Source organism: Acinonyx jubatus, chromosome D1, assembly GCF_027475565.1.
Source record: "Acinonyx jubatus isolate Ajub_Pintada_27869175 chromosome D1, VMU_Ajub_asm_v1.0, whole genome shotgun sequence".
In the NCBI taxonomy this organism is placed as follows: domain Eukaryota; kingdom Metazoa; phylum Chordata; class Mammalia; order Carnivora; family Felidae; genus Acinonyx; species Acinonyx jubatus.
This window is the reverse complement of record NC_069390.1, coordinates 18,894,782-18,918,331: the sequence shown is the minus strand read 5'-3', so window position 1 is coordinate 18,918,331 and position 23,550 is coordinate 18,894,782. Positions and strand designations below refer to the sequence as shown.

The window sequence follows — 23,550 nt, the reverse complement described above, 5'->3', positions numbered from 1 at the left end:
TTATTGACAATTATTAGCAGATAGACTTATATTGCATCGTAATTTTGTCAGGGTTTTGGAGGGAACTACTAAAACACCTTATAAATATAAATATAAACACTTTATGAGCTACATTTTATCACTAGGTCATATTTCAACTCTAATCTTACAGTTCGTTCTCTAGTGTAGAACAGGTTGTATTGTAGAACCTGTTGTTGGGGGAGGAATCTAATGTTTATGTTTTCTTTTAATGTATTTTTTTCTTTTAAAAAATATTTTTAAATGTTTATTTTGGAAAGAGAGAGAGACACACACACACAGTGTGAGCAGGGGAGGGGTAGAGAGAGAGGGAGACACAGAATCTGAAGCAGGCTCCAGGCTCCGAGCTGTCAGCACAGAGCCCAACACAGGTCTTGAACCCAAGAACCGTGAGATCGTGACCTGGGCCGAAGTCAGACGCTTAACCAACTGAGCCACCCAGGTGCCCCCGTTTCCTTTTTTTTTTTTTTTATAATTCCCTGGGTATGTGTCTTCTTCACCTTCCTCCCTCTTTCCTCCCCACCCAGATCCCACATACCCTAACCTCTGTCTCATAAGGAGGAAATAATCTGATTTATTCTCCTTCCTCCTTCGTGTAATGTCATGGCCTCACCTTTCTTACATTTGCTAAAATAATAAACATGTAGATGGATTTCTGGTAAGACCTAGCAATCTATATGAAGACGTAGAAAGGAATTTTTTCTACTGAGTATTAATGAAACTGGGAATGATAAAAGGAAAAATAAATCACCAAGGTATACTCCATTTGTTTGAATAGCATTAACCACCAAAGTATATAGTCAGTGCTTAATAAAGAAAATTAGCATTGTCAGAATTTCAAAGGAAAATGCTAAAGCCCTTTGTCATGAAAGAAACATCAAGTTTTCAGTAAGATAAGTGGGAAGAAAATGGCCATGAATTGTTTGAATTTATACTGAAAGGTCACAGTAACTTGATAGACTATAAATGCTTAAGGTTGAGAAGTTGGATTCTTAACTCTGTTATGTAAAATAAGTAAGCATCTGCTGTCTTCTTTCAGGCAAATGCCAAGAAACACAGATTTGAGAAAGCTTAAAAAACTTCAACTATTTAGAGAAAATGACATCAATACTGCTTTGAATAAGCAAACAATCGGGTTAACAAAATGCAAATGCTACAATGCTTACTTGCTTGCTTCCTCGGGAGAGATTCTCATGTGTGCTCCACTGTTGGTTTGGAGGACTTGGCATAACACATCGCAGGAGGCGTAATTTACCAAGGCCAAAAGAGTAGCCTTGGATTTGAAGTATGCCACAGACAACACTGTTTTCAAATTCCACTACTATGACTTTTTTTTAACCTTTAAAAAGTGACATTCTTTGTCCTAGAAGAAAAAATAAAAAGGTCTTCATGGAAAAAACAGCTACTTCATTTGTGAATCATTAAAAAAAATAAATCACAGCTTTATTCAAGCTCTTAATGCGTCCTAGACCAAGAATCTCACCATGCCAAACGCTATCAAGGTCTTCTCCATGCATACTGTCATGCTTTGTGTAAGTTGCAGAATCAAGAGAATTAGTTGGTACAGGCTGATGTGACGCTGTGCTGGCTTAGTGTATTCAGGAGTGTTTATTACCTATTGACCTTTTCCTATGTGCATGCAGTGCCATAATTTTCTGAAGAGGCATCATTTTAATAGTGTAATATTAAAAATAGTATAGACATAGTGTAGACAATGGCAATGGTATAAATAACAGTATAGATAATAGTATGTAGCCAACAATAGTATAGATAATAAAAGTCAATTAATTGCAAAAATTATTGACTGTAAAAGCTAGAATAGAACTTACTCTTCTTTTTCTTCCCATGCCATTTTAAGTGAATACTTGCTCTGCTTATATATTTGATGGGATATTTTCTTTTAATTTGTGTCCTTCCTTTCTCCTCAGCCAAATGCAAAGATATCTTTTTGTTATCTTTGCCCATGCAACCTTATAGTTTATGGGTAATGCTTTGGAGGCATGTGTTCCATTTTTCTCCTCTAAAACCTAGTATTTTCCAGAATGTTATACGATCGAGAATGGTCAAATGTTGAGAATATTTATCCTCAAATATGGTTTGAGCAGAGATGAATAGTTAAGATCAGTCTACTCTATCTCTGTTTATACTTAAGTCTTTAAAGCTTCTCAACAGAAGGCCCAAGAATATTATTCACTACTCAGGGAAAGGGCCAGTTAGCTTCCAAATGGCAAACTCCTAGGTTATTTGGGTTGGAATCCAGAGGTGACTTCCTTATAGTTCAATATAAGTCCCCAGTATAAGTCCCCAGTATATCAAAGGAAGAGAAATAGGTATAGGCTGAGGAGAGAGAGCCAAGGCCTGTAGGAACTGGGTTGTGGAAAATTCTTCAGGACCGCTGGGAAGGAAGGAACTTGTTAAGAGTTGTGTAGCTTCCCAGTCCCAGCTGACTAAGGAAGTTACAAGTAGAAGAGTCTTGCTTCTTCAGAGGATTTAGAAATTTATAAAGCTACTTCTTAACTTCTTGCTCTCTTCAGGAACTTTACCAATTAGAAATTAGCTTTAAGTTGACTTTTAAAATGTCTCTGAAAGGGCCAGTGACATCTTCATTTACATCTTATTGGGATTAGTACATTTAGTTTATGACCTTGATGGATTAGTCACCTGCAGGAAATGGCTGTTGTAGTTAGTGAAAGACATGAAAAAATCATTTTGAAATGGAAAGGAAGAGACTTAAAGAGGAAACTGTAGAAGGGTACAGCTGGCTTAGTCAGTAGAGTGTGTGACTCTTGATCTCAGGGTCCCCTGAGTCCTCAAGCCCCATGTTCAACTGTAGAGATTACTTAAAATCTTAAAAAAACAACAAAAAAGAGGAAACTGTAGTGGTAGGTTGGTCAGTGGGGTGTTGTGAAAGGGAGGAAGAATAGAAGGGCAAGAGAAAGTTAGTTGAGAGAGTACCAAAGATAAATTTTCATGTTTGGAAATACCACCACCTGCCCCCATAGCTCAGGTATAAAATGGCTCACGCCCAAGAAAGGGCAGAGGCTATTAGCTTAAGTATACAGGAAAGGCTTACAGGAACATGATGGGATGATAGCACAGATGGTCGTTTGCCTATTACATCAGGATGTGATTTATGGGTTTAAGACACTTCCAAAACTTCCCTTTTGTAATGCAATCCAATTTTGTCCCTAACCACCCAGAGTTAATGTGCACTCCACAAGTTCAGGGCATAGTCCCCAACAAGACTGCCCTTAGTTCAAATATAGCAGTCTCCAGGCCACCTGCACTTCTGACCAACGGGCTACAAATTTGGGGGTTCCCATCACCCCTTCAGGTTTGATAATTTGCTAGAACATCTTACAGAACTAGGAGAGCACTGTACTCACAAGTAGAGTTTTATTATGAAGGATAGGAATTAATACTAGCCAAATAAAGAGACCCATAGGGCAAGATCTGAGAGGGTTCTGAACTCTGTGCCTCTCTCTGGGGTTAAGGTGAACCCCCTCCCTGTGCTTAATGTTCACCAACCAGAAAGCTCAGTGTCCACAATTTTTATTGGGGTTTCATTATGTAGACATGATTAATTGAATCTTTGACTATGTGACTGAACTTAGTTTCTAGTCCCTCTCCCTTTTCGCAGCTTGGGCTGGCTCAAGGCCTTAGCCACACAGTTTGGTCTCTTTGGTGACCAAGCCCCATCCTGATTCATCTCATTAGCATAATCTCAGTTGTGATCCAAAGGCCAACCAACCTGGCTGGCTCAGTCAGTAGAGCAGGCAGAGCATGTGACTCTTGGTCTCAGGGTCATGAGTTCAAGCCCTACATTGAGTGTAGAGATTACTTAAATAAAGCTTAAAAAAAAAAAAAAAGGCCCACCATGAATTACAAAGAAACTCCTATCATCTTGGAAATAGCAAGGGTTTAGAACCTCTACCCCAGAAATCTGGGACAAAGACCAGACAAATACTTTATTATAGGGCACCTTTCCTTTCTGTTTGTTGATTGATTCATGTGCTAATTCATTCAACACGTAAAATTCCAGAGATACGGCAGTAAATAAAACTGATACTCATTCTGCTTTTATGGAAGACAGCTATTGAACAAGCTGTGAATGTAATGAAAGACTATGTTACCGAGAAAGCTGAGGGTGTCAGAGATGGTCTCTGAGAAAGTAATATTTAAAGTGAGCCCTAAAGGCTGATTAACCCTGGGAGAAGAGATGTGGGAAGGGTTTCCAGGTAGAAGGAAAGGCTGGAGGTGAACATGTGCTTGACAGGTTGGAGGAACTGATGGAAGAACTAGAGCACGGACTGCAAAGGGGACAGTGGCCAGTCAGGAGATAACCAGGGCCAGCTCACGAAAGGCTTAGAAAATCAGGTTAATAGGTTTGGGCTCTACTGGAAAGACAGTATAGACATTGTAGAGTTTTAAGCAGTAAATTGACATCATTTTAGATTATTCTGACTTCAAGTGGAAGAGGGCAGGAATTGATAAAAGGAAACCAGTAGGCTCCTTTCAGCAATGACACATAAGATGACAGTGGTTACATTAGGATGCAGGCACTGGGAATGGTTAGAAGTAGCCTGACTACAGAGATGTTTAGGAGTAGAAGCAGGACCAGGGTCTATTGAGAGAAGGTCCTCATCAGAGGTTTTGTCTGATAGAAGCACTGATGAATAACAATAGCACTTGTTTGGTGTGTCCAGTCATTATTGCCAACATCCCCAAGTGCTTTTAGATGCCAGACACCATGCTAACAAATCTCATGCAATCCTCAGCAGTACTATAAAGTAGACATTACTGCTTTTGTGCCCATTTTAGGACAAGAAACAGACTTAAGGAGGTTAAATATTGTCCAGGATTATACAAGTAGTGGTTTGCAATTTGCAGGTTCTGACTTGAGCAACTCTGTGCTGTTTCCCTAAGACAAGAAACCCTAGATCAGGAGAAAATTCTGTAAAGAAAATGATGATTTCACTTTGGGATATGTTAAGCTTGAGAGAGCTATGAGAAGTCCAAGTGGGGATTCAAGTGGACCTGTGGATCCCTGGCACCAGTGCCCTCCTTTGTGTTGAATGAGGCCAAAGCCTGGGGTCGCCAATCACAGCGAGTGGAATAGATACATGGACTTTTTTTTTTTTTTTTTTTTTAAGACTAGGAGACTCATCAGGAACATTATCAGACTAAGTATAGTGCCGTATAATTCCATTAGATGTGTTGGATGAGATTGGATTTCTGAAGTGAGAATAAGACTTAGAATTCAAATGTATCTCCTTTCACTTGAAAACCACTAATGGTATTAATTAAAGCAGAACCTTTAACTTAAAACTGGGTAATTAGCTGTGATCTCAGAAATGTAAACAGAACCGTAATGCACGAAGTTGACGAATGTTCCTCCCATTCGCTCAGATTTAACCACCAACCTCCTGTCATCCTTCTTTCCTCCTCTCTTCTGAGTTTATGGATGGCAGATCTTACCTAGTTTTGTAATGAGGATCACATAGCAATTTATAATTAAACAGTAGAAATAAAGTGTTCTGTTGTGTTGCTTCTGACTCAGTCTTCACTTTTCAATTTCTGATTAAAGGCACTGCAAATTTAAAGCCTTGTAAACTCTCTCTTATTTAGAAATTGCTACTCACAAGTGTATGAAAACTGTAAAGTTTGCAAAATGTTTTACATGGTGTTCCAAATATCATCTGTCAGAGTATGAACATGTGCTAGCTACAGCAATATGTTAAATAAGGCAAAGAAGGAATTTTCTTTGCCTCACTTTGCAAACTCTCTATAGACTGTCAGACTAGATCTACTTGAAAGAAATAGAGGGTAGAGGAACAACTGGGATACCCTTAATCAGTACGAGCAGTTATTCTGGCTGTTTCCACAGGATCTCTCCACTTTGCTGCTGTGCACATATGATAAAAGCAGGGACTTTGCCTCTCCTGCTGCATCCCAGCACGTAGAATAGTGTTGAGTACAGAGTGGTTCAGGAACTACCTGTTGAATTAATGACCACACCGGGGCACCTGGCTCAGTCGGTTATGTGTCCAACTCTTGATTTTGGCTCAGGCCGTGATCTCATAGTTTGTGAGTGTGAGCTCTGCATTGGGCTCTGCACTGACAGTGCAGATCTTGCTTGGGATTCTCTCTCTCTCTCTCTCTCTCTCTCTGCCCCTTCCCTGCTTGCTCTCTCTCTCAAAATAAATAAACTAAAAATGAAGAAGAAGAAGAAGAAGAAGAAGAAGAAGAAGAAGAAGAAGAAATGATCACCCAAAAATAAACACTCTTCCTCTTCCACTGATTAACATACTGATACGTTCCAGGAATTGGGTTAAAGATTTGATGCCTATCATTTCTTAAATTATTAGCCCTGTTTTATATATAAGGACATTGAGAAAACCGAGGCTCACTGGGGTGAAATCACTTGCTTCTTGTCAGGAGCTCGTAGTAGTAGAGCTAGGACTGAAACGTGGGTCTGTTGGACCCTGTGAGTTCAAAAGCTTCAGACGGGAGAAGTTTCTACCTGCTTTTGGCTTATACGCTGTTCCTGAAGTCTGCATTCAAAAAAACTCAGTTTGTTTTGAAAAGGGATGAAGTGGCAGCATTTTTTTTCGAATCCATTTTATTAATGAACTATAATAGTTTTTCCATTTCTCTAGTCTTTAATTTGAGTGCTTGGACTGGATTAGTCTGTATCACTATAAATGTGACTGAAATTACCTTAACATCTGTACTTTGATATGATGAGTGGGAAATCGGGAATACTTTACATTATTTGACATCTACTGGGAAGCCCAACCATTAGATGATGTATTTTTATATTACCTTAATTTCTTAAGCCTCTGATTAATCTAAAAAAAGCAGATTGAAGGTGTTTTGTGTGTGGTCACCTGTATCGGTTATCACTGTTTCTTCAAGTAGATTTTCATTTTCTGGTAACTTAGTGTATTTTCCTCCCTCATGCCCAACCCAGATACCAAATATCTGATTTTCTAATGACATCACTATCTCAAAAGCACATGGTTTTAATAAATGATTCGAAGTTTGGTAAGGTCAGAAACAGCGGCAAATGAATTTAGAAGAAACAGAAATCTTGTGTATGTTCTTTTTAAGTATGAGATGTGGAAGTGATTTTTAGCAATCATATGATACAGAATATCTACATAACATTTCAGAATTACTCTGGATTTTGAGTCTTTATAATACAATACTTTATCAGTATTGGTGTTTTCAGAAGTTCTGCATGGGGGTGTGGGAGGGCACTGCTGAGCACCAGGCATTGACTGTTCTTTCCAGCGAGGGCCAGCTCTTTTAGAATTGCTCCTTTCACCACCGCGTCCTTCTTTTTCCAATTACCCTGCCCTCGTTCTTGGTCTTTTGTGACCTCTGCTCTCTGTTTGCCTCATCTCTTCTCTTGAACTTTTCTTATCTTAGCACTCCAATGAGAAGCTGACAGGAAAGATTGCCTATCTGTTCATGATCCTGTGGTGATTGTTGAAGTCCTAAGTTGGAATTCTGAGATGACATGGGCATCCTTTGTTTTTGGAAGGACACAGTGTCTTTTATGCGAGTGAAAGGTTTTTGTGGGTCACTGAATAAAAAATTTAAAATTTGTCTCTCGTGTCTTACTTTAAGAAATTAAAAAAAAAAAGCGACCCTGACTAATAAACAGATATTTAATGCCAATTTAAAATGCTACCATTTAGAAGGGATTTTCAACTATCTGAATACTTTTGGAACCACTTGTGGCACTGTTTAGTTTGGTGAATTCTATAATGAATTCTGTAATATTGGCATTGCACGCACCGATTCTTAACGAGATTACATTATAATGGAAATATTTCCATCCTTCACTCCTACCCAAAGCCTGTTTTCTTCCTTTTCCAATTCCCTTAAAGCTTTCCGCCCGCCATTTGGTTATTGCTGCCACCTAATGTCTCAAAATAAAATTGCAGCGGGGTTGCCTTTTTCAAAAGATGTGCACTATTGTGCAGTTTATGGAAATAGCTATTTGAGAGCAACAGTTGTTTTTCTCTGTACTCTTAAATAATAGCAACTCTAAAGTGATTACCAACAGTGGAGAGATTACGGGTAGTGAATATTTCACAAGCAAAAGGCGCAACTAACAAAACAGGAAGGGATTTTAGAGTCCTAAGCCCTGGAATAGGACAAAGTGCCAGTCTGACCTTGTAATGTACTTCCCCTCATAAAATTGGGCTTGATGCTCTGAAAGATCTATTCCAGCTTTAACATTTTTTTTGCTGTGTATGTTTTTGGTTATAATAACATGGCCTTTATACATGATTCTATTTCTTTGGACTAAAGTGTTGAACATGTTTTTTTTTTTTTTAGAACTATATTAAATAGATGTTCACATTTTCATTGTGTGAGTGTGTAGTTTTGATGGCTCCCTTTGCTCAATTAGAAACAGATCGGAAGATTGTCCATTGTTAGTGCCTTAATCAGAGTGACATTGCCCTGCTTGCTTAGTTTTTTGTGGGCTTCCTTAGCTCAACTTTGTACGTGCAGTACATGTTGAAATTACTAAATCAAGTGTACTGTTTATGGAGTTCCCAGATTAAACACACACACACACAGCACACACACCCACCCACACACACAATCTGGATTTTAAAAGATTTGGGAGTGCCAAGGTGGCTCAGTTGGTTAAGCATCTGACTCTTGGTTTCAGCTCAGGTCGTGATCTCATGGTTCGAGAGATTGAGCCCACATCAGGCTCCGTGCTGACAGTGTGGAACCTGCTTGAGATTCTCTGTTTCCCTCTCTCTGCCTCTCCCTTTCTTGTGCACGCACACTGTCTCAAAATAAATGAACTCCTAAAAAAGCATGAAGTCTTTAAAAAAATGTGAATAAAACATTTATAATTACACTATCCAGTTTTCTTCAGCACTTTGAACTGGAGTATTAGTATTTCCATTGGCTACAAAGAAAACTAAAAAAGGTATTCTAGATCCAGGAGAGTGAGGGGAAATGGAGTTGGCTGTGAGTGTCAGAATTTTTCTTCAATCCTGAAGAACATTACAATTTGGCAAAACGTTTCCTTGAAGAGTCTATTTTAAGCTGACTTTGTAACAAATATTTTGTTTATTTGTAGCATTTTAACATACTTTAGTTGTTGTTTCTCTTAGGCTGTGAGTTATTCATCCTTTATGATTCTATCCATGGGTAAAGCAAAGTCAAGGGCACATAATGCCTCACCTGTAACTAGTTTAGCCTTAATTGTTAAAGGTCTGTATAAAATCGATTCCTTGAACCTCTGGTGGGTAGAGAACCTGTTGAATAAATTACAAATAGATCTGGACCTGTGGTTATTAATTATGTTTAGATATAATCCTTGTTCACAAGAGCATACATTGTAATTAGGTACAATTTGCTTTGCCACTGTTCTTTGCTTTCGGATTTTCAGATAATTTTCAGTGATTTTGTTTAGTCCATCCCAGCCAAGTTGTGCAGGTAGAATCTTGAGACTCACAGCCTCAAGTGACTGGCTTACTGCTAACTATAGAACCCTTATTGAGTTATTTCACACCACTAATTTTGTTAGTCTACTGAAAGAGTTACTGCTACTGTTACCAGGTTTATTTGGCACAATGCCTTCTGAGTTTTAGCAGACGGATTGTAATTTCACCATCTTTTTACTACCAAAACCTTTCTTTTCTAATACTCCAGTTTTATTAAACATGGCTACCAGATTTCTTTTTTTACCCAATTACTGCTGATATTTTTTTCTGAACTGAATACTGGGTGAAGGCATATGCAGCTTTAATATGCTGGTGAAGAGCCCAGCCTCTGAAGTCAAATTTCCAGGTCTTACTTTGCTCTATGTCCTTTGGCAAATTATTTAACCGCTGTGAACTTTGGTTTCCTACTATGTAAAAGGGAGATAGTAATAGGAACTACCTAGAAGGGTTGTTGTAGTGATTAAATGTAGATAGAGATTATCCATTTCATTATTAATTAAAATAAATTCCGAGATATTTTATGTATTCCTACAAACGTTCCTTATTCTGGGTTTGTCTTTCCAGAGCTAGGGAGAACCATAGGATATCTGAGTATTAGTCATGTACCTAATTGTATATAAATTTCTTCTTGGCTTCTCAGTTGTCCTGTAGTCCCAGCCTTAGGTGAGGTGACTGAGGAGGGAGGATATAGAAAGACAAGGACATGATCTTGATTTTCAGGGCTTATGGTCTGGTAGGGACGGATGGTTCATTGGAGACATTTAGTCTGAGCCTACTCTGGGCCTCCACGAAGAAGTCTTCCCTCACTCCCTGGATGATGTCAGACCCCAGGCGTAGGCTCCCGTGGCACAGTGTACTTTGTAATGAAATAAATGTTTTATTCTTTTTGTTCAGTGTCTTTCTCTTCCTACAACACAGTATGCACCATGATGCCAAAGATTGCCTTTTTCTTTCTGGTGTTTCTAGTTTCTAGCGCATGTCTTGTATGTAGGCATATGGCAGATATTTGTTGAATGATTAAACAACCTCTCGTGTTAGAGATGAAGAAACTGAGATGCGTCTCATACGTGACTTATCCCTAGTCACACGTTTTCCGTTTCTAGTAGAATGCAGGTTTCTGGTCCCCTACGCTGCAATACCCTTCACTCTTTCTACTCCATTATGAAAATGTAAGTCTAGAGAGGGATCAAGCGATATCTACAAATAACTATCACAGAGGCAGAATACACACTCCAAGGGGCTATGGAAATTAAAGCAAAGAGAAAGTCCCTTTATGGGGGGGGTTGGATGGTAGATTCAGGAAGGGCTTAATGAGGAAGACATTTGAACTATACAAATACCGATAGATTTTGGGTGGAAAAGTCTGGGAAAGATTACTCCAGTCATAAACAGTATTTGATTTCATTGTATGTATCACTTTAGTCTTGATATTATTAATCTCCTTATTTCAATAAATGTATAAAATATAGTTTACGTTAGGCAGCTAATGATCTTGTCTTATTTCAGTGAACAATGTGGGAGTGTCATATGAGTATCCTGAATACTTTCTGGACGTTCCTGACTTGGACAATGTAAGTCTTTTTTTTTTTTTTTTTTTTTTTTTTAATAGTATGGTAACAAAAGGAGAGCATGTGAATATTGGCAAGGCAGTATGGTATAATGGTTCACACTGTGAGCACTTGAGTCCAGCTGCCCGGGGTTTGCACTGTGGCTTGTCTTCTTGTTCCCTGAGTTACCTTGGGGGTGATCCCACCATCCCACATCCACAAGATGGATGTCCATTCCCACATCCACAAAATAGGTGCCTTCATAGGGATCTTAGAAGGATTGAACAAGAAGATGTTTATAACCTCATTAGTATAGTACAAAGTTCAGTAGTAGCTCATCTTGTTACCCTTATTTCTATATTTATTATATCAAAATAGCTCTGTTTTAAGTATCAGGATTATAAACTTCAATTTAGAAATTATAAATATGTTAATATATAGCAATATGATTGATTCAGGTAAACTTACCAAAATGAAAGCTATATTCTTGAGGCAGGCATGTTTGTTTATTTTTGAGAGCGAGAGAGCACGTGTCTGGGGGAGGTGGAGAGGCAGAGACAGAAGGAGAGAGAAAATCCCAAACAGGCTCCGCACTGTCAGCGCAGAGCCTGATGTGGGACTCAAACTCACAAACCGTGAGATCATGACCTGAGCTGAAATCAAGAGTTGGACGCTTAACCAACTGAGCCACCCAGGCACTGCCGTGCATAATTCTTTAATAAAAATTAGAAAAGCATATCCTTGAAGGAATATGTGAATTAAAAAGAATTGTTGAAAATCTTAGATTCAATAATTTCTCCTTTCAATATTAGCAGAAAGAAAATAGCATATTTCTTTTAGATTTAGTGTCTTTTGCTTCCAGATTTTTCTTACACGTCTACCTTGGATTTTGCATTTTAGCATGAATTGTTACTTTTGGTAGAAAAGTGTTGTAGCACTGAGAATAAAACAAAATCTGCCTTTGTACCCCAACTCCTGCCATTTTCCTGTGTCTCTACTGTATCTGGGGAAACTTTCTGTGGTTTGCTAGATCACGTATATATGTATCTAATATGGTTACTTCCACGATCAGAGGTATATAAAATTGTCCATATTTGTTTTACAGACCATCAAGAAACTGATAAATGTTAATGTTCTTTCTGTTTGTAAGGTAAGCAGCTTTTTTATAAATATGTCATCCTTTTTTGGTTCATTCTATTTAAAAACTCACGACCAGTTTGTTCACATTAGTCATCTCTTCTTTCCATGTAAATACGTATCCCTGATGAAGGCGGTCTTATTTCCTTATGTTTTGGGGGTGTAGAAAGAGCTGAAGACCAAACAAGTTTCTGTGTAATTTTGCTTTTGAACAATTGAACATTTATGAAATGCCTCCTCTGTGCAAACAGTGCAGTAGGCCCTGGGACCACACAAACGAACTTAGGCTGAAGACGGGTTTTTACAAAGTTTTCATCTACACACGGTTCTTCACTGATAAATTATTTCCATTTTCGTATCCCCTGTAACACATTGTAAGCAGGTGAATGAAATGTTGTGGGAAAGCATTGTGTAGCAGTATGGGGCTAAAAGTAATGGGAACGATTTTTATTAGCCACACATAAAAATTACTCTGGCTTCTAGTTGGTAGGCATGCATTAAAGTCGTGTTACTTGTATGTGCCTACAAAAGACACCATAGCTAATATGTGCTAAAAGGAAGAACAGGCAGCAAAGAAAAAAAAAAAGTGGGAGGCGGGGAATAAGTAGCAAATATGAGCATCTGAGCACTACTTTTCCTTATATGTTAGCAGTCACTGATACCATACCTTGATTCCGCACACTAGCCTAGCAAAAAACATTGCCCGAGACAGAATTTGCAAAGGCAACGTCAGAAGCTTCAGATTTGAACACACAGCAGTGTCCCTCTTATCCACCGGGGATATGTTCCAAGACTTCCGGCAGATGCCTGAAGCCCCAGATGCCATCGAACCCTGTATACACTGTTTTTTGCTATCCGTACATACCCCTGATAAAGTTTCATTTCTAAATTAGGCTCAGTAAGAGGTTAACAATAACTAACAATAAAATAGAACAATTATAATGATAATGCTGTAATAAAAGTTAGGTGAGTGTGGTCTCTCCCAGAATATCTTACTGTGCTGTACTCACCCTTCTGGTGAGGACGTGGAATGTAAAATGCCCACATGCTGCAATGAACTGAGGGGAAGGACGTAGGCACTGTGACCGGGTGTTAGGCTGCTCTTGACCTTCTGACATTGTGTCTGAAGGAGGATCATCTGCTTGCGGACCACAGTTGACCTCGGTTGACTCTGGGCAACTGAAACCTTGGAAGGTGGAAACCACAGGTGAGGGGGACCGTTGTACTGACAGAAAAGCCAAACCCATGTTTAGTAACTCTTCGAGTTTAAGGAAATAAAAAAATATTTAACTCAAATCTATTAGAGTTAACCAGATAAATATAAATAAGAACTTAATTACTAGTTTTCATCTGATGGCACAGTCTTGATCATTTTCTCTGTTGTGAATGTTTAAAGAAAAACTCTCTTTATGTCTTCATGCCCTGAGAAGGGATGTCTGTTACATGCTTGATTTCAAGTCCAAGGGCCCTAAAATCTTATGCCTTGTCCACCTCTTCATGTATGGCTGTGCTTCTCCCTGGATACTACACATGTTGCATTTCAAGTACTTAGTTAATTCAGTTATTGTGTGGTTTTATATGATTTGAACAACATGTTGGTTCATGTAAACCAGTTACCAAAACAAAACCTTCATCATCCCTGCATACGTACCGTGTAACATATGATAGCTTGCTACTTAAAAGCACCTCATCTGAATTATATTATAATATGACAAATAATTTTATAAAAGAAACTAATCAGTGTATCTTTTCCATTATCGTTTTTAGCCAGAGTTGTTTTCTTACTTAAGATTCAGTTTAAGTGAGGTAAACTACTAACAATCTTTAAGTAGATTTGGAGCAAGAACCCCCCAAACACAAAACGGATGCTTTTAAACCATGGTTGATACGAATATATCTGTATAGTTTTAAGGCTATTTCTCTTGGCATACCTGTATAAATGTTGTCGTTGGACAATAATCTCTATGAGGTTTCAAGTCAATTAAATAACTCTACAGTTTACTAGTTGTTTGACCCAGAACAGATTACTTGCCCGCTGTGCTTCCATTTCTCGTGTGTAAAATTGAGGGTGTTAATCTCTTTACCTCACAGAGTTGTTTTGGGAATTAAATAAGGTAATGTACCCAGCTCCTAGTGAGGGCCTTCAAGAATGTTACTATTATTCCCAGAGCTGATAAAGATGTTTAGTATCTGTGTGCAACTCTGAGTTTATTCGTTAGTAGGCAAAGCTTTTTTTTTTTAATTTTTTTTTTTAACGTTTATTTATTTTTGAGACAGAGAGAGACAGAGCATGAACGGGGGAGGGTCAGAGAGAGAGGGAGACACAGAATCTGAAACAGGCTCCAGGCTCTGAGCGGTCAGCACAGAGCCCGACGCAGGGCTCGAACTCACCGACTGTGAGATCATGACCTGAGCCGAAGTCGGATGCTTAACCGACTGAGCCATCCAGGCACCCCCGTAGGCAGTTTTTTGATCAAAACTAACATTCTGGTCTATAATTAATATACTTTGTGGTTTTGCCTCTTGAAATGACTGTTGTGTGCTATTGTTTTGATAATGTTTTCTAGCACATTTGGCCAAATGCCTAAAAATAATGAGTTGTTACAACTGTGTACATGTATTTCCTAATATATTTTAATGAGTTAATGATGAAAGGTATATTGAAGTGTTTAAATTTTATTTTATAGAAGTGTTAATATTAGCTACAAATTAATGTCCTGATATTTTTTTTTTTATGAAAAAATTTTTTAATGTTTATTTTTGAGAGAGACGGAGTGTGAGTGGGGAAGGGGCAGAAAGAGAGAGGGAGGGGCGCCTGGGTGGCTCAGTCGGTTAAGCGTCTGACGTCAGCTCAGGTCATGATCTCACAGTTTGTGAGTTTGAGCCCTGAGTTGGGCTCTGTGCTGACAGCTCAGAGCCTGGAGCCTGCTTCAGATTCAGTGTCTCCTCCTCTCTCTGTGCCTCCCATGCTCATGCTCTATCTCTCTCTGTCTCTCAATAATAAATAAACATTAAAAAAAATTTTTTTTTAAAAAGAAAGAAAGAGAGAGGGAGACACAGAATCTGAAACAGTCTCCTGGCTCTGAGCTGTCAGCACAGAGACCGATGTGGGGCTCAAACTTGGGAATGGCGAGATCATGTCCTGAGCCAAAGTCTTGCTTAAGTGACTGAGACACCCAGGTGCCCCAGTCTCCTGAAAATTTTAACCCCTTTGTCAGATAAGCCATATATAATTTTTACTCTAGATACAGTAGTATTTTCTCCTGTAGCCTTCTGCTTGTCAGTGCTTCCATGTTTATATGCCTTGATATTAAAAAAACACGGCCTCCTCTGTCTCCCAAGACATGCATCTTTGGCTGGCAGTCTACTGAATACTAACGGTAAAAGCCCAGGGTCTTGACCTTGACCTGTGAGAACCAGTCAGCTTGCTGTGTTTCACGGCCACACACTGCATCCTTCAAGCAGCTTCTGAGCCAGAGCAACACGTGTGGTGGTGGTCACCTCATGCCCTGCTTGAAGACAAGTAGGCAGGGGGTCAGTGCCGAAAGAGCAGCACAAATCCAACAGCACTGTAGAGTACCTCTCAGGTTTTTTTAAATAACTGTGAAATAAGAATGTGCGGCACCAGTCCTAACATCTCAACAGATTAGGAAATGCTTCTCCCTCTTCTTCCTCTTCTACTTTGTCTTTCCACATTGGCATACGTACTTGTTCAACCACGAAATGAGTCAGACAAATGCTAACTTATTAAACATGTCATAGCATATCATATGGTGAACCACATTGGTGGGAAGTGTCACCGCCACAGGAACTGGGTTTAGGCTTACCATGTCTGTAAGCCTGATTTTTGCAAATCACATCCCATTTACAAAACACTAAGGGCGTTTGCTATTCAAAACACTGGAGCGCCTGGGTGGCTCAGTCGGTTGAGCGTCCAGCCTCGCTCGATTCAGGTCATGATCTTGCGGCTTGTGGGTTCAAGTCCTGCGTTGGGCTCTGCGCTGACAGCTCAGAGCCTGGAGTCTGTTTTGGATTCTGTGTCTCCCTCTCTGTCTCTGCCCCTCTTCCTTTTGTGTTCTATTTGTCTGTCTCTCTCTCTGAGATAAATAAACATTAAAAAAATTTTAAAACACTTGTGCATTAAGCTGAATAGTCATCCTTTATTTTATCTTTAGAGTAAATATGAACCTTCCTGTATCTTTGTGATGTGCACTTTTAGTGGAAAAACAGTTCAAAACTCTTGCTTTATTCACCACGGAATGAATAGCATCCAGAGGGTAGCCAAGTGGTCTTTGTTGTGCTGCAGACAGGATCCCTGTGGTTGGCATCTCTGTTGCATAGATGACTAGTGAGTGTTCAGGTGTGAGAATGGTTTGACTCGAGGAGGCAGAGGCGAGTGGTGTGCACTGGGTAACCAGTCAGCGGCCAGAAAGACGAGTTAGGACATGATTGTGCGCGAGCTTGGGCAGTGGGCTAAGAGGGATGGAGAGCCTTTGAGCAGAAAAGTAAGGTGTCATCTGATGCACGTTTTAGAAAGGTGGTTCTAGTGGCAGAGTGGCCATATGTGTTTATGGTATATGAGTTGATTTTCTGTCTACTGAAGAAAGGGCATTCACCTGGATAAGGTTTTCTGTGTGAGGCTCCCAGGCTCAGTGTTCTTCCATGCTGCTGAGATTTGCCCTGTAGTGTATTTTGATGAATTGGGCCTATTGCGCTTTAGTTGACTGTGTTATGTTGCCAGGGCCAGGGCTACATTTCCTGTAGAAATGTAACTATGTTCGGAGCCCCGGGGTAACTTAAAAGAAGATGAAAATTGGTCTGGCTGTAGAATCTTCGAAGATTTTATGGTGGCTGGACATCAGGGGAACTAGGGCATGGGTGTCTGCTGCCTAATGTCATAATAAATGTATTGAAAATAGTTTATACCAGAAAGAAAACAGCTTCTTCTCATCATCAGTGCTGGTCCAAGTTTTGCCTCCTCGCCAAACCGCTCGATAGGGACGCCTGACTTGAGAAGCATGCCAGGAAAGAGGAGTGAAATCAGTATACCCCTGTGACGCTGGGTTTGTTCCCCTAATCTGGAGATGTTTGTTGGGTGAGGCCCCAGCATCTTGTTGTAGGTCCTGTGCCACCTCACAGGCATTGAATGACCTGGATGCGTCAGGTCCGGGATTATCATGTGGTCCGTGTGCTCCTGTGTTAGTAGGTCAGATGATTATAAAAAGTCACGTAAGTTCCACATCCCGACAGAGGAATAAGAGAAGTGAAATATCCTGACCAGAGAAATTACGGGTCATCACCAGATGCAGTGGTGGTGAGTGGCCCAGAAGACTACTGGGGAAGAAATATTAACCAGAATACTTTTGACTATAGACCCTTGATGTGTAATCATAGAGTCCAGTCACCTCTCCCAGGCCATTGTCTAAGTCCTGCTTAACTCGACTTTCCCTTCACCAGACATAAAACTGTTAGTTGAGGTCACCCAAGAGGTGTTTAGAAGGCTTGTTGCTTGCCTTACAGTTTTGCTTTCACATCCTTCAGGGGTAAATTTAGTCCTGTCCTTGTTCTCCACAGAGCGGGTAAGTGCCAAGGCGAGGAGAGCAGTGGTGTGGAAGTTCTATCTAATTGATCAACATGGCAGGTAGATCAGCCTCAAGAGCTCGGAAGAGAGGTCCTACTAGCCGGGGCTTTTCCTTTTGTGATTTGAGATGCGCTGTGACTAAAATCTAGGATAAGTCTTATTTCTCCTCCAGAACGATGACCTTCGGACCAGAAATCGCCAAGTTTAGAGATAATTAAGCCTCCAGACATTGAACCAGACTCTTCTAAAACAGTTGCAGTTTTGTGCCTGGAGGGCTTTCCATCTCTGAATACTGAGAGTTTGCACATGAAATTGTTGTAGTACTGTTGATTACTCTGGGGGAAATAATAGGAAACCGAGAAGTCCCGCAACTCCAGAGACAGATCAGTACGAGTCCGATTTCAAACAGGCAGGACACCGAGCTCCCCACAATTCAAAGACCAGTTCTAAAGCAGATCTTGCTCGCATTGTTTGTTTCTGATTTGAGATCACTTGTTTGATTTGGAGTTCCCTTCCTTCTGTAGGCCTGACAGTTTTTTGATGCCTTTAATGACAGTTTTAGGATCTCAAGACACTTTACTCCTTTTCCAATGAACACTACCCAAACAGTATTCCCTAAACTACTTGCAGTTCTTACCTAAGGGTGGGAAAACCATTTCTTCTGATGGTAGTGGGTCCTGAAGCTGCCACTGGCATTTGTGAAGAAGGTGGACAGTAGGTAGGGGCCCTGCCTATACCTCAATCCCTTTGGAAATTTCCAGTCTACCATTCTGACAAGTGGAGAGGACATTTCAACCTTCTTTATTACTACCTCTTTTAGAGCAAAGAAGAAAGTGGGTGGGGTGTGACCCAGAATAGAATTTATTAACAACCTCTACTTACAGTGAGAAATTATACAGTAAGTTTTGTTTGTTTTATTTGGGGTTGGGGAGAAGTCCTTTTTTTTTAATAAAATTTTTAATGTTTTTATTTATTTTTGAGAGGCAGAGACAGAGCATGAGTGGAGGAGGGGCAGAGAGAGAGGGAGACACAGAATCCAAAGTAGCCTCCAGCTCTGAGCTGTCAGCACAGAGCCCGACGTGGGGCTCGAACTCACAAACCACAAGATCATGACCTGAGCCGGAGTCGGATGTTAACTGACTGAGCCACCCAGGCACTCCAAGATGAGGGGAGAAGTCTTAAGCAGGGCATCAGAATTTAGTTTTTCCTTCACTCAACCAAAGAGGGGGCTTGAAATCATGTCTTATTAGGAGTGGCTGAAAGAATTAGAGATGTTTAGCATGGAGAAAGGAAGCATGACATCACACACACACACACACACACACACACACACACGTGCGCGCAAACACACACACACACACACACACACACACACACACACACACCCCAATGCCAGTTAATTCTACCTCCTTAGTATTTCGCAAATCAGCTCACTTCTTTTCATGCCCAGTGATGCCTTCCAAATTCCAAGCCCCTACCCCTTTCATTGGGAACTACTAGAATAGCCCCACCAGCCTTTTCGAAACAGCTTGTCTCCCTCTAGTCCAGTCTCCGTACCCCAACCAGAGTGTTACTTTGCATTAGGACATATCACACCACTGTGAGGTCCTTCAGTGATTTCTTTCCCTCAAGTCCTAACTCCTTGGTGTGACCTATAGGGAAGGACCTACTTGATGTGGATGCTGCCCACCTCTCCAGTTCCACCTCTGGTCTGTCTCCCTCTACTTCCCTGTGTTCAGGTCAAAGCACCTTGGGTCTCTTGCACCTCATGTCCCTTCAGGCAGTTCCCTGTCCGTGGAAGCTCCCGCGTCTCCCACTTATGCTACCTATCCTTCAGTTCGCCCCCACAGTGTTCTGTCCTCGGGAGCTGGTAGGGAGCCTTCGAGACTAGGCCTGGTCTCTCGGCCACACAGTTTCACTGCGCACTGCACATCTTCCCTTCCCTCAGCAGCTCATTTTCGGTGTAGTGCCTCTCTGCAATTTGTGAGCCCCATGAGTGTTGGTACCGTGTTCTTTTTGTTCTCTGCTGTTCCCTAGCCCTGGGCCTCACCTATGGCAGGTGTGCAGCAAATGCTTTTGAATAAGTGAGTGAGTTAAAAAGTGAAAATCTTCTTTCTTTGGGAATAAGCAACCCACTTACTGTATGTGGCCCTAAAAGGCTGGACGTAGATCAATTATGGATATTTATACTGAAGGAAATCATGAGAACTTTATACCCTTTGGACCCGCCAGCAGTGGAATGGGCAAAAGGGGAGTTCCCTTCTGATTCTAGGCCGAAGGCTCAACCCGGTAGTCTGGGCTGCACATGCCCTACCAACGTATTTCACTTAGCGCACGTTTCAAAATTGGGACAATTCAGGGGCGCCTGGGTGGCTCAGTGGGTAAAGCGGCTGACTTAGGCTCAAGACATGGTCTCGCAGTTTGTAGGTTTGAGCCCCGCATCAGACTCTGTGCTGACAGCTCAGAGCCTGCAGCCTGCTTTGGATTCTGTGTCCCCACCTCTTTCTCTGCCCCTCCCCACTCCTGCTCGGTCTCTCCCTCTCAAAATTAAATAGACGTTAAAAAAAAAATTTTTTTTTTAATTGGGACATTTCACACCCACATTTCTAGCTTCTCTTGGGGGAAAGTCTGAAGATGAGGTAACGCAGACCTGAAGTGTGGCATGACAGTATAAGTGGGGAGGGCAGAGTGGCCAGCAGGTGAGTGTGCTGGGTAATGAGGCCTGCCCTCTCCAGGTCGCCACCGTCCCCACCCGGCCCTGCTCCCCGACTCACTGTGCTCGTGTATGTTGCCCAATCCTTCCAGGCATTTGAGTTTGTACCCCCCTGTACAGGCAACCCCAGATATTCAGTCTACTCCAACTGAAAACCTGCTTCATGGACTTGAAGGATTAGAACGGTTTTAACTAAATCGGTCTCTTCCATCCCTATGATTATCTGAAATCAGAGCACTTGGTGTGCTTTGCCTGCTTTTGAAAAGCTGTTTTTTTCCTGTTAATGCCAGTATATATTCACTGTATGTGGCTCAGCCAGGAGGGTATAGTGCTGTGCCCGGCCCATGGTGTAGATAATAAATGTTTGGATGGATGAGAAGCACAGAAGCGTTGGTTTTCTTTTCCTTACCTGGATTTGCCTTTGGCGTGTGACATGGTACCAGTAGAGGGAGCCCTCTGTTAATCTGGAAATCCTGGAGAAGAGGAATCTCTGTGCAGCCATCTAATTGTATTTAATTTAGGCATTATGTTAAGAATGTATTCCTCCACCCAGCCCCAAGAATTTAAGTTAACAACATTGGGAAATTAATAACTTGTAGGAAGGAAGAGTATGACTCTCAGCTCTGACCCCCCACTTGGGGCTTTTCTAGATGAAGACATTCCAAGTTAGTGCCTAGAGTCTTTTCATCCATTTTGAGAGCTGCTGTCATTATGCTCCTAACAATTTTCAAATAATTGGGTACATTTGGCTCTTAGGGTCTCCTGGTAACAGGCTGCTTTGAGCATAACTGCAAAATGATGGTTTTGCCTAACTGCATGAGGACCACTCTGTGTGAAAAGCGAGTAGTTGTAGATTGTTTCTAAGGTTCTTTCCAGTTCAAAGCAAAGCTGGTTTATGAGAGAAATGCCTTATTTTGGGGTGAAAATGTAAAAATCTCCTTGAAGGGGTGCCTGGCTGGCTCAGTCAGTGGAGTGTGCAACTCTTGATCTCAGGGTTGTGAGTTTGAGCCCCACGTTAGCTGTAGAGATACTTTAAAAATAAAATCTTTTTAAAAAATCTCTTTGAGAACTTTAGAAATTATTTTCTCCTAAAATTGTCACTTTTTGAGAAGTCAGCTTATTTGGGCGAAATTTTAAGGAATGGAAACTCTTAGCAAATTGTAACATGCCAAACTTGGAAAAGCAGTGTATGCTGTGTATATGTGCTTTTTAATTTTTTCAGCATTTGTAGATTATGGCTTTTGATTATGTTATTATCCATTGGCATGCACCCTTCTGTTCTGGAAAGTTCTTTTATTTTTCTTTAGTTCCATTATTTTAACATGTATCAAAACAATTGACTACAAAAGGAAAAATGGGGGTTGAATTTCAGGCTAAGTAGTATGTGGTGGGGGCGGGAGAATGGCAAGGAGGGCTCTTACCTACCCTTCCACAAAGACTTAAAACATTACCAAAGAGGAAAATCAAACAATACTTGGAGATCTCAAAGCACTTGAAAATTTTTACCTAATTAAGCTTTTCACCCCCTGTGCAGTAAATATTCCATTAGCCATATAGGTGAGATTCAAAGAATTTCTAATGAAGTTGTATTCTCAGTATGACAGAGCTCACATGACAGCTTCTAAAGGAAAACTGTGCTGTGCCACTCCAGCATGACTTCCAGTGAGTCACCCTCATTTCTCCCAAAGAGGGCTGGCGTAACAGTATTGTTACTTTATGTGGTTCTTTTCACGATCAGACTATGGATTTTGTAAATTGCTGTTAATGATTCCAGTTGAAAACTTGTATAAGGCATTTGTATCTGCTTCCTTCTAATTTTATGGGTTCATGTTTCACTTGCTTGAATTTAGATCCTGTTTACTCCAAGCAGGTGTCTCTGGGGTAAGAAGATGGGCAGATGTGGACAGAGTGGCTATCTGTGGTGTCCTAATTATTTATACGAATAGCCTGGATTCTTGGGACTTTGCCCAGATTCTAGGGTTAAGTTGTTACACTTTAAATTCTATTTATATATAATGGTGGGTACAAGTGACAGTATTTGTTGTCTTATTTTACGAAGTTATCTTGAATTTTAACCTTTCCATTTGGGTTTTTGGTTGTCTTTTTTGAGCATAATGCGGTAGTATTTTCTTTGTACTGTTCTGTGTAGAAACTGACTGAATGCCAGAGGTTACATGAGACAAAAATTATTTGATTGTAAAAATAAATCACTTGCTTGTAAGAGAATTTGCATAATTTGTGTAATTTGCTGTGTTACAAGTTTTCATGATAAACTAAAACGCAGGAAAACCTAAATTGACTATTGCGTATAAAATAAAGTTCCTTATAATAAGCTCTTGATTACTGATGCCAGAGAAGTGAAAGAGAAGAAAAAATTATTCATTTTAATTTCTTTTAGAAATAGTATTAATTGTAGGGGCTTTTCTAATTACAAAAGCAGTGCACGTAATTGCCAAAAATGTGAGCAGTATTTATAACACTAAGATGGTTATATTTTAATGTAACATTTTCAGAAATTTTTTTTTTTTTAGGCCCGCCAGTGCATTTTTGAGTCAGGTATCTCAACTAAATGATCTAATGAAACAGATTTTGATGGTTTATAAGCTAAATCAGCCTCTTATTTATTTCCCGGCCAGAATATACATAGCTGTGGTAATAAGTACCAATAAATATTTCACTCTTTTTTTGAAGATACAATTTATTGTCCAGTTGGCTTACACACAACACCCAGTGCTCATCTTGAAAATGAATATGTGGTATGCCCAGAAGGAATTCTAAATTGAGCTGGCATTGCTAAAGACTTTTCATTTATCTTAACTTTTCTTTGTGTATCTTTGTGTATCTTTGTGTATATGTATACTCTATGGGCAGCTGGCGCACAGAGTGATGCAATATCTAGGTGCCATATAATATATATTGACCTTTCTTCCTTTGACTTTAGGCTTCTGGGACTTTTTTTTTTTTTTGTGGTGAGGATTAATGAAACTGTCACTAAAAATATATATATAAATAGGAAATGCTTGTTTTTTCCGCAAAGATTTGAAGCTTTCATTGCTGTAGAGGTACTACTGC

The 23,550-nt window shown here is 40.2% G+C and overlaps 1 protein-coding gene across 2 annotated transcripts in view; it reads left to right on the top strand.

Annotated features, from left to right (window-relative positions):
• HSD17B12 (hydroxysteroid 17-beta dehydrogenase 12) overlaps nucleotides 1-23,550 on the top strand; it is a 165,109-nt gene that overhangs the window by 109,840 nt on the left and 31,719 nt on the right. For both annotated transcript variants that reach the window (XM_053203279.1, XM_015075703.3), the window contains 2 exons: nucleotides 11,007-11,071; nucleotides 12,153-12,197. In XM_053203279.1, the coding sequence (XP_053059254.1) occupies nucleotides 11,007-11,071; nucleotides 12,153-12,197 (110 nt within the window). The remainder of the gene's footprint in view (nucleotides 1-11,006; nucleotides 11,072-12,152; nucleotides 12,198-23,550) is intronic.